At 41.8% G+C, this 11,855-nt stretch overlaps 1 protein-coding gene across 9 annotated transcripts in view; it reads right to left on the reverse strand.

Moving 5' to 3' along the window:
• CBLB (Cbl proto-oncogene B) overlaps positions 1-11,628 on the reverse strand; it is a 217,007-nt gene extending 205,379 nt beyond the window's left edge. For 2 of the 9 annotated variants that reach the window (XM_043448988.1, XM_043448987.1), the window contains exons 1-2: positions 11,179-11,599; positions 9,979-10,160 (exon numbers count right to left, since the gene is read on the reverse strand). In XM_043448988.1, coding sequence (XP_043304923.1) covers positions 9,979-10,146 — 168 coding nt within the window. In that variant the 5' untranslated portion in view covers positions 10,147-10,160; positions 11,179-11,599. Of the gene's footprint in view, positions 1-9,978; positions 10,161-10,820; positions 11,159-11,178 lie in introns of those variants that run through there. The other 7 variants (XM_043448991.1, XM_043448990.1, XM_043448984.1 and 4 more) reach the window with 6 other exon arrangements.
• Positions 11,629-11,855: the final 227 nt, after the last annotated feature.

Below are 11,855 nucleotides of genomic sequence, written 5' to 3' on the forward strand. Positions count from 1 at the left end.
GAGTTTTCTATTGGAAAAAAATCGGTGGCTTGAAAAAGAACGACAGGAAAACGGGAGCGCTGTAAGGGAGGAGGGCACAAAGTGCTGGAGGGGGAATGAAGCAGACAGGTCCATGCGGCAGGACCCCGAAAGGCACACCTACGTTTGCAGAAGGAATATTCCAGGCAAAGGGATGTGCAGACGCTTGAGAGGCCCCGGAGAGCAGGGTGTGTGAAAGGGAGTCAATGCAATCACTAAAAGGTGGACGCGAGGAAGCCCGTGCTGAGTGGAATGAGGAGCTCTGAAATAGGCTGGAGTCAGTTCAGCCCTTGTGGGCCACACGGTTTTCTAAATCTGCACTTGGGCAAGCGCAACATAAAATGCTCAACTACTACTGTACGCCGCTGAGTGTGCAGTTCGTCAGCTGGATTAGTATTAAACTCTGTGATTTATGACAGCTCCTGCAGAAAACGAATAACCTTACGCCAGGATACTTCTCCTAAGCAGGTCAAATTCAATTCAACTCAATGAACATTTACTGAGTGCCCGCCATGTGCAAGGAACTGCGAAAGCCAGGGAGAGAAAAATGCTTTTGTAACAACAGTATTTTAAGGAGAAAAATCAAGCTCACCACAAGGTTCAAGTTCAGATTCAAATAACTTAGATGTCTTCTAGAACTAAGTTGCTCCCTAGAATGACAGCGGGTCCCAACACAGAACTTTCACAGAGAACGAATCTTCAGCTATATCACACAATGATGGACTTTCAAGGCACCAACCGGTACCTGGAAGGATGGTTCATTCCTCTCTGCTTTTGAACCGAAAGGTACAACATTCAGTGTCGGAAGTGGGCTAAAAATTCCATTATAGTCAGTGACTCAAAGAGTTTTAAAGAAGACTTTGGAGATCACCAAGACCAACTCCTTCCTTGTGACATGACAAGACTTAAACACAGAAATGGAACTTAGTGGAGTTTACTGCTCAGAACCCCGCTTTCTGAACTTACAAGTGAGGCACTTTCTCCTTAAAGGCAGACAGCTGCCTGATGTAATTCTTGAAATGTGTTTAAAGATTTTTAAGTAGACCTCTCTGTATATGTCTATACATTTTATATATATTATACACACTGTGTATTTCAATAAATACATGAATATGTATTCAGATAAATAAAATATATATTCAAACATATCAATGCTAAGGCACAAATGTAAACACAGGAGTTACTAGTGCCATAAGAATTCTCAAAGCTGTTAATTATTTTTGGAACATTCTCGCATTTAAACAGTTTCCTGACTGTGCCTTAATTAAAATTTCTAGCCAAAAGGTAACAAAGAAGTATTAGGTCAGCTAACATATTTCCTGCAAACAAGATTCAAACCAGCCCCTGATATCTATGAAAGAAACTTTACTGAAGCAAATGGAAACTTCAACAGTAAGGAACTGGGTGCATACCACAGCAGACGTTCATTATAAAACACACCTCGCTCCATGGAGCTCTCGGGTGTATTAAATCAAGTATTACACCTTCAAAGTGAAATATCCCATTTTTCAAAGACAGTATGGGAAGTCTGAAAGAAATCCTTATTTGTGCTTCCCAAGTAACTAACTGCTCTAAGAGATTCCTTATTGCAGTTACTTTAAAGTATGTTGTTAGGATAAAAAGTATCCATGAGTTCTTTGGATTCTTTACATTATATTTCAGCAAATCACCACTAAGTATATAGAAGTATAAGAACCTGTACAGCATAAAATGTAAAAAATATAAAAATAAAACAGAACTCTTTCTACACAGAGTATCAACTGGGCAAAACCAGAAGGTTAGCATATAACTGGTTATGAATCTGGAAGTTACTCAAAGTAGGATCTGGGGAAACCACCAATTTTTTTTATGGTTTTCAAAGTTTTCTTTAGAAGACTAACATATTAAAAAGCACCATTAAATAATTGCCTAGGTGTATTCAGAAGTCAATTATGTATGCATTTGTTCACTATCCTTTCATATGAGAATGGAACTTCTTAAGGGTGAAGGGCATATCTGTGTCACTGGTCTATTTGCATCACGTAATATAGGATCCTGCATATAGCAGGTGTAAAATAAAGATCTCAATGGAGGGAAGTAGGAAGATATGGTGGCTCAGACGGTCAAAGCATCTGCCTACAACACAGGAGACCCAGGTTCAATCCCTGGGTCAGGAAGATCCTCTGGAGAAGGAAATGGCAACCCACTCCAGTACTCTTGCCTGAAAAATCCCATGGACAGAGGAGCGTGGTAGGCTACAGTCCATGGGGTCGCAAAGACTCAGACACGACTGACCGACTTCATTTTCTTTCTTTCTTTTCTTTTCTTTTCTTTCTCAGAAGTAATATTACAAAAGGAATATCCCCATCTATATTGAATAAATCTGCCGACATGAGTACAAAGCTTGGAGAAGAACTTGACCATTACAAATACGGGGTGAAGGTCCTTTTGATTTATTTCTTGTGTAAAGAGGAAGAGCCATAATGCTTGAATCTTCATACCAAGAGCACAAGTCATACGTGCTTAAATTTTCATACCATGGACACAGGCCTGAGAATCAATCAGACCTGGGATCCAGCCCTTGCATTTACTAGCTTTACAACCTTGGGCCAGTTTCTTCTTCAGGAAACCATGGAAACTTCTAAGGATGTTACAAAGTCTCAGAGGAAGAAAAGTAAGGTGCTCAACACAACACTTAACACAGAGTGGGCCCTGGCAACTTTTCAGGATTTCTTCCCCTTCCATATCATACCACAATACAGCAGGAGCACTGCAGGTTTTGCAAAGGTAGAATTAGACCAGGGGCACTGGCCACCTTGTTGGGGATCTTTAAGAGCTGTTTCATTTAGTTCATGTGTGTGTAGGCATGTGCACACGCAGTCATGTCCGACTCTCTGCCATCCTATGGACTGTAGCCCGCCAGGCTCCTCTGTCCACGGGATTTTCCAGGCAAGACGACAGGGGTGGGGTGTCATTTCTTCCTCCAGGGGGAATCTTTCTGGTCCTGGGGTTGAACCCACATCTCCCACATTTGCAGGTGGATTCTTTACCGCTGAGCCACGGCTGAGCCCATAATTAGTTCCTAAAGTTTGCTATACTACCTGAAACCCTTTACAAAGTCTCCTGCTTTGGGCAGAACAGTGGCAAATAAGACAGGTCACTACTCCTCACGTGGAATCAGTACCTCGGTACTCAGCTGGTCTGGAATCTTTTGAAAGGTAGAATACTTAAGTACTATTTTTGTAATCCCTATTGAAAAACAGTGTGAGCTTAACAATTATTTAAATATTAATGTGTTAAACAGCTAAAAATGTAGTCAGATATTTTCCAAACGTTTCTTTAATGACCAGGAGAAAATCAGAATCTTACAAATAAATTTGTAAAAATCTTAAATATGTGCCCAAGCAGAGTAGACACAAACAATACTGTGGTGTCATTTAAGTTGCAACATGTTTTAAGGTGATCTTAATATAAAGGTTCAGGATTAATTTCCACTTCAGTTTTTTTACTTACATACGCAGTTAACTGCTAGAAAACTAGCTTAAACTAGCTTAAAAAAACTAGCTTATATATTGTTTAATTTATAATATGCAATTTGAAAACATGGTTTAAATATTACAAATATGAGTTAAAACACTTCCTGACAACTCTAAGAAAAATTTACAAATTCCTCCATAACTTCGCTGTATATTTCCTCACTTCCCTCTTATCTACACAGAAATTAGTTATCTACCAAGGATTACCCTTCTACTTGTTCTGAGCCTTTCCTTCCCACACTGTAACCCACAATACTACTTTATCAATTACTTTTTCTTCCATCTTAAATCACTCCCCACCTATATTCCTTCCCCTCAATTCTATGAACCTCTACAATAGCACCCACACACACAAGGCTATGCTCTGCTCAAATCCTCAAGCTAGCATAACTTTCTTTCTTTACGCTAGTTGTCCCAGTTCTAGAACAATTTTCCTGAATTCACATACTGAATTTAATCTAGCCGTCACTTCAATCTAGCTGTCACTGATGTGACACAGAAAGATAAACAAGGGCCTTGACTCAAGAAATGCAATGATTTCTTAAATTTTCGTTCGGCTTGGATTTGTCCATTTGAGCTTATTAGGGTTCTTAGATGTTGAAACTACTTCCTTATAAAGTTCTCTCTACCCAAGAAATCAATATGCTCTCATTCCTTTCCTATCTGTTCCATCACTGTTCTTTGTAGGATTCTCTTTCCTTCACCACCATCTAATTATAGATACACAACCGATACAGCCAAAAATTCCAATCTCTGACTTTTTCTCCCTAGCTCTCACCTTCTAGTCTGCCTTCCAAATCTCTTGTTGTTCTACAGCTTGAAATGCCACCTCTATGGTCTTATCTACCAAACACACATCTCTAGTTTTAATTTCTCTCTTTAACTGCATATGCAATTTTCTGACTTCAAGATGGATTTCACTCTGGCATGTCAAACTCAACATGGCCAAAAAACAAACATCATGCACCAGGCCCCAAGCTTCCTCTTTTTCTTCGTATGTTCCTTATCTCATTAAGGGCATCACTGCTTTTAGAGTCAACTAAGCTGAAAACCTCAAGAGCCACTTTCACTTCAACTTCTCCTTCATCCTCTGTCTCTGAAGGGTCACCAGGACCTTAGGTTTTACTCCAAAATGTCTCCCACATTTGAACCAACACTTGCTATATCTACTGTCAATTTTCCAGCTCAACCCTTCATTATTTCTTACCCAGTCTGTTTTAATTTCTCTTGATCATTATCTCTACCTTTAAAGGGTTTTTTCCCCCTCTTAATTCATCCTTTCTAGAGTCAAAAGAGTAACTGACCGACACAGCCTTGACATTCTCTCACTCTGCTCAAACATTTCAATGGTTCTCTGCCTACGAAATAAGTCCAAATTCCTTGACAAAACACTCAAAGCCTCTTTAACCTTCTCTAACTTTCCTTCCCTCACTCAATCATCTCCCTTGACCCATCATTCCTTCCACCTCACTGGAATCCAAAACATCCTCTAAAGAACAGCTAGATAATACTTCCAGCTATACCACACCACACTGCCTACACCAACTTTCCACGCCAGCAAACTATGTTCACATCCTACGTTACAGCACTTTGCTGTTCATTCAGTCATGACAGACCCTTTGCACTCCCGTGGACTGCAGCACACCAGGCTTCCCTGTCCTTCACCATCTCCTGGACCTTGCTCAAACTCATGTCCATTGAGTAGATGATGCCATCCTTATTTACACCGTATTACTGCACTTACTATATCTTCCAGGATAACATGGTTATTTATGATTACCTATCCTTCCATACTTGGCATGTAATAAATGAATGATGAAATCACTAATAGCATAGAAAGCAAATCTGAAAGAAAGAAGTTGATTCAAAATCTGAATGGTTAAAATTTTACAGGAGTTAAACGATTACTAACTAATGAAGCCTTCTATTAAAGGTATGCTCTAAATCACAAGGATAAACCCAGGGAACTCTTGGGAAGATTCCTTCACATCTTTTACTTTATCTGAAAGTTTTTATGTAGAAGGGACAGGAAGCAAACCTTGGGATCACTTCATTTATCTATGCACTAATTCAAAAATCTAACTCAGTACTAGACAAAATAACCCAGGTATGTATTATGTTATCCTCTATCCAAGTCTATTTGGGTCCATGATCCTGCTAATAGAGAACAACCTCACTGAGGAAAATGAAATATGTGAAGAATAATTCAAATAAATGTTATTCCCTATTCCAAAGGCCCAAGGACGGTGATATTCTCAAACCCATCAAACACAAACAACTGGCATCTGAAAATAAAGTTTTAGTCTACGTGCAATATTTTTCAGAGGTATGAGTAATTTAACTTAGAAAAGAATACTGACTATTTTTTAACAGCTGCATGTATTTTAAGACATTTTGACTGAAAAGCTTTCAAATATATTATAGTTGAAATGAGATTACAAAGACAGAGAATAAATTAAATTCCAAGCTTGAAAATGTACTAAATGCACTGAGGACAAAAGGCAGGAAAAGGCTGTTTGGCATCATCACTTTTTAAATGCTTTTAAAACTCTGTCAGTAATATAATTTCAAATAAATGACAAGGACAGCGAGACAGAAACATAGGCAGGTACTCAACTTGCTTTGCTCTTTGGCATCAATTAATTATTTTTTAATTTCCTGAACATCCATGTATGCTCAGTACATTTAGTATTTATTAGATGGAAAATTGTTTCTTCCACTTTCCATCACCTGGCTAAGACGCTTGTGAAAACCATACTCAGGAACCTCACATTAATAAATCATCACTCCTACATACTGATTAGCAATCATTTCCTTACCCTCACCACAGCATTTTCAACAAGAATACAATAATGCCTTTCCTAAAGGCAGTGGCCAGCAGAACCCAGACAGACAACAGTCTGAGCAGTGGCCAGAAAAACAAGGCAGATATTCTTGAGCCTGCTCCCACTGTACTTTGTATAGGTCTGTGTTACAGACCTCTCCATATGACGTGGCAATTACCCACCTACATGCCTGGCTCTGATGATGGTCTTGGAGCTTCCTTGACAGGTCTAGAGCAGATTTATACCTTGTCTAGCTTTGCATCTCCAGGTAACAAGGACTTCATAGAAACACAGTAGGTCCTCAATAAATGTTTAAGAACCTCTATCGCTGTGAGAGTTTTGGAACAGACTCCACATTTCAGGTGTATACGAACCTCACTGTATACTCATGACTAACAGTTCTGTCTCTGTATCAGAGAGGCATCCACTGATCTGAACAGTTTGGGATCAGCTATTGACTTACACTGACACATGGAGCTAAGACCAGAAAATATATCTAAAATAAATGAGATGCTTTGGGATATGTTACTATTTTTTTCCTCAATAAATGTACTATGTTAAGTTTGTGCCACTGATGTTTTCTTTCAAACCACTTTACATCTTACAAGGAACACAACTGAGCAATTACTCCCTCCTAATCTCAGGGACCTTGCATAGAAAGCTTGCCCTCTGAAAACATAACAGCTAGCTAGAACTGGAATCTCAGTTGACCGTTTTAAATTTTAGAGGCCAGGGAATGGTGTAACTACACACTTACTAGGTTTTTCCCCTACAGTCTAAGACTGCTTCATAAGCCCTGTGAGATAAGTTATTTTACTTTGTAGGCAGCTGAGACATACTGTACTTGGAGCTTGTTTACAAATTGACACTTCTAAGATTTGACCTTGTTGAAGAGGTTTTATAAGGAAAAATGCTGAATTTTTTCTGTAGAACCCTGTCTTCTACATAACTACCAGTTAGATTTGAAAGTTACTATTCTGTTATTCACAAGCTAGACTCCAGCTATGGCAGTTATTTTACAAAACTGTTAGGCAATGTGTCAAGGGATTACCTTTTGGACTAATAATAAAGTTCCTGATGTAATCACCAGGACAGTGTTCATAATATGAACCACTTCCTACACCACTGACAAGCAGGAAAGATAAACACATGTGGGGGAATTCTTCTACACTATACAATTAAATAAAATATTTTTCCAATTAGTAACTATCAGTGCTTTTTTATTACTGTGAGATAGAGTAGCAATAAACGTACTGGACTTTCATAATGATTTACATGGTTTCCCTCCACAAAGCCCACAAATGCATACATAAACAAACACAACAATTTTCAGCTTTGACAGATAATGAAGACAAATAGAGAAAGCCACACAATGCACCTTTGCCAACACCTGTGCCCACATTCCACTAAGTAGAGACTTCAGGTGATACATTTCCTCTTGAGTCAAGATTCTCAATTGGAGAGGCTAAACGCAAACCCACAAAAGGGTTAATAAACAATGGCAGAAGCCATTTTTTTTTTTACCATAACCCATAAGCCATCTATTTTACTATAATCCATGATGAAATAATTAAAAGAGGAAAAAACTTAGGTCAACAATTACACACACCAAAATTACATACACATTTTTTAATGTTTCAAAAATAATGACTCTATTAACCATAGTTTACCACTTCCTCATACAGATCTTTTTCATTTGACGTTCTAATATTTACTCACAATTGTACAAACTCTGATCACTCAAAGAAGAGAGTGGGGAGACAGAAGACCTCCCCGGTAGAACCTGACCCATTTTTGCCCACTCATATAACAGATAAGTTAAAAAAAAACCTTGACTCTCCTTCTTGTATGCCCAACTAGTGATACAAGCATGAGTGACCTTAAATTGCTTACTCCTCAGAAAAGCAAAGACAGCTAGTATTGTGCCTGCCAAATATACACAATTTTTCCAACTGCATGCTCCTCATTCTTAAGTATCCAATGTTAAAATGAAAACCTGACCTCAAGCAGCAAGTTGCAATGTTCTGACACTATGACATCATTCTGTCTGAAGTACTTTAAAATCACAATTTGAATAATTGGCAGAAGCTTAAATAGGTCACACTGAAGCCCAAAACTAAGGATATTTATCTGACAAAAATATTCTGGCTCTGCCTTTAGTGCCACCAGCCACAGAAGGCCAGGCCTATCGTTCATCTACCCATCTGTGCTTTTCATAAGGATAAACAAAAATAAAGTAAATCTTATCCCCTTCCAGTATTGCTACCACCACCAACAGTGGCTTTTTGTGGCAAATATTTGAACAGTTACGAAAAAAGTAAAGGTAACTGCTTTACTTTTTACTCTTCGTAATATGACTTCATGAAGGCTTTAGCACACAGCTACAAAGAAATATTTTTTTTAAACTCCCATTTCTGCAGGTATAGAGATATCAAGAGCCCTGCATCAATTAATTTTATAATTAGCCCCAAATATCTATCAAATAAAACTATAAAGGGCTACAAACACTTACCAATATGTAGCTTACAGTACTACTGATGCAAAAGCAAAACGATTAATTTTGCACAGCAGCAAGCTACATCTTAGGCTTCCCTGGTGGCTGAGTGGTAAAGAACACACCTGCCAATCCAAGAGACAGGGGTTCGATCCCTGGGTCGGGCAGATCCCCTGGAGGAGGAAATGGCAACTCACTCCAGTATTCTTGCCTGGGAAATTCCAGGGACAGAGGAGCCTGGTGAGCTACAGTCCATATGGTCATGACTGAGCCACTAAACAAGCTACATCTTAATCATATTTATTTCATAATCTGACTTAGTAAGACAGGACAGTGACAGCTACAGTCTTCTCAGCAGACCTCTGTAAAGTACCAGGTGCCTAGACTTGTCTGGGTACTGACATCCAGCACCATTTCTTCTGGTAACTTGTAGTTCATCTGAAAGCAACATGCAAAACCACAGAGGTTTCTGATACTCTCAGTCCCACCACCTCCATCATAAATTTTCCTTTCACAATAAACAAAGTGCAATCGAAAAGGTTTCCTGTTTCAAAATGGAATAGATGAAACAAACTGTGACTCTACCATTAACAACAACCAAAAAGTTCCTTAATGAAGATGAATTCTCAAAGATGAAAATGGAAACTCTCAAATACTGCTTCCTCGCTTAAAGACTAATATGGTTCTTTCCCCAGTTATCATTCTCAGCATCACACACTGTGGATGTCATGAGTAGTCCCACAGACTTTTCTTAAATTACTTGTGTGCACTCTTTTGTTATCTAAGAGCAACACAACCTTACATAAGACAGAACAAACACTTCCAAACGATTCTATGCCACGCACCAACAAAGACCAGCCAACAGTAAAAGCTTTGCATATCTGAGTCATATAGAGGAACTTTGAACCTTGAAGAGTAGGACAAAAGGTAAAAAAAAAAAAAAAAGTCTTGGCTCTGAATCCAACTTTTCAAAACACCCAGAGCAGATATAAGAAACACGGTCAATCTGAATCAAAAGATTGTTGCCATACCAATAATTATTACTAAATGACAGTACAACAAAACTGGAGAAACCACATCCAGGGTCAACCCTGCTGTTGTTCAGACACAGTCAGACAGAACTTACCACTTTGTCCATGAGTTTCCAAGTTTTCTCCACAGTCCTGCGATCTGCTGCGGCTTGCTTAGGGGGTCCAACTGCATCTTGAATAGCATCAATAATACCCAAAATTCGTCCTTTTCGGGGGTTTCCTCCTCGACCACCAGGGTTTCTGCCATTCATAGAATTTGCCATTTGGAATCTTAGCTCTTTGAAAGGAAAAAAAAAAAAGTTAGTCGGTCATGAAAATATTTATGCAACAGCAAACAAGTTAACTTGTACCCACTACATCCTCCTCCATCAGTGAGAACAAAATCCAGGGTCCCAGATTCCACTTTTCAATAGCGTGTGACTTTTTCACTCTCAATCTTTACACACAACACACAGGTTTAGGAGCAATGACCTTAGATCTGTTTTGGGAACACTAAGTTAAAGAAGCATCATTCTCACGTGGCAAGGAGTGAAGGCTTGATTAATACACAACTCACAACGACAGTTAACAAAAACTTAAGATTTCCTCTAGCTATGTAAGAACACATCGGTTTCCCCCCGTCCCTGACTTAACCCCAATTCAAAAGGCCAGAACTGAAGCCCCTAGAAAACATTCTGGGAGCCTCACTCAAAAACCGCACTTTCACTGTGTGATTTCGCTAAGTTATACAAAACATAAAGATTATTCTACAGGAGCAGAAAGGGCACGGCTGTTGTCAACAAAGGCTGAGGACTTGGATTTTCCCGGCTAAAACCAAGTTCGGACTCATGAACACACGAGCACACAGTTCTTCAAACAACGCGGCTGAGGAGTTGTTCCCAAGTTAAGAGCCAAACGAACCAACACAAATAGATCCATTTTAAAAGAGAGTGAGAACCTGGCAAGAGCGGGCACAGAAAGGAGAGAGTTCACTTCTTAGGCTTCCTGCGTTTCATCTCATCCAAGGCGGGTGGGGGTAGGGGGTCCGAAGCTTTGTCTCGGGCCAGCGGTGCCTCCCGGCTCAGGCTCCTCCCCTGCCCGTCCCGGACCACAGCTTGGCGGTGGGGGGAGGCGGACAGAGAAAGGACCAAGAACCCCTCCCGCTCCGGCACCCGCAGCCCCGCGCGTCCGGGGCGCTCCGCGTTCGGCTCCCCGGAGGACGCTCCTCCCCGGGTTGTCTGCGATCCCAGCCCCCTGGCTCTCCTGACTCCCTACTCCTCCTTCCCCGGCCCAGCCCGGGTCCCGGCTTTAAATACCCCCTCTTCAAAGTGTGACGGCGGCGGCGACAGCAGCTGGAAACCGGGGCTGTCCCCTCTTCCTCCGAGGCCCGTGTCGGGCTGCCCCAAGCCCCTTGGGCGGAAAGCTGCGCGGAGCCTCCCCGGCACCCCCTTCCCTCCGGCCGTCTGGGCGCCGTAGAGACACGCGGGTGCGCGGGTCCGACTCGACGCGCGCGAGCCCAGGGTGCGTGGGTAGCTCCGGCAGGGTGTGTGTAATCACCGTAAAAGCCCCGCTCCCGGGGAAGGAGCGACCCGGAGACGCCGGCCACCGATGTGGGGGAACGCAACAATTACCGTCAAAACCAATCCACGCCCGCTCTCCCCTCCCGCCCGACTCTCAGGGAGGCCGCGGGGCGCCGCAGCAGCACTAGCCGGAGGAGGAGACCACTCGCTGGCCACCCCACCCCTGTCGGATACACACAGAGGGAGCCCGGCGCGGGGCGGGGCAGGGGGCGGGGCCGCCCGGGGCTGGGCCAATCCAGCGCCCCCGTGCCCTACCCGACAGCGGGCGGCGCCAATGGGCGGGAGGCGCCCGTCCTCCTCGCACTACCACCCGCTCCACGTCTCCCACAGTACACAATGGCCCCAGAGGAAGGCCCTCTCGCCACACGTCCCACATGGAGAGGGACTCGGAGACACATGAGGGGACTGGATCC

This window comes from Cervus canadensis, chromosome 27 (assembly GCF_019320065.1).
Source record: "Cervus canadensis isolate Bull #8, Minnesota chromosome 27, ASM1932006v1, whole genome shotgun sequence".
Lineage (NCBI taxonomy): Eukaryota > Metazoa > Chordata > Mammalia > Artiodactyla > Cervidae > Cervus > Cervus canadensis.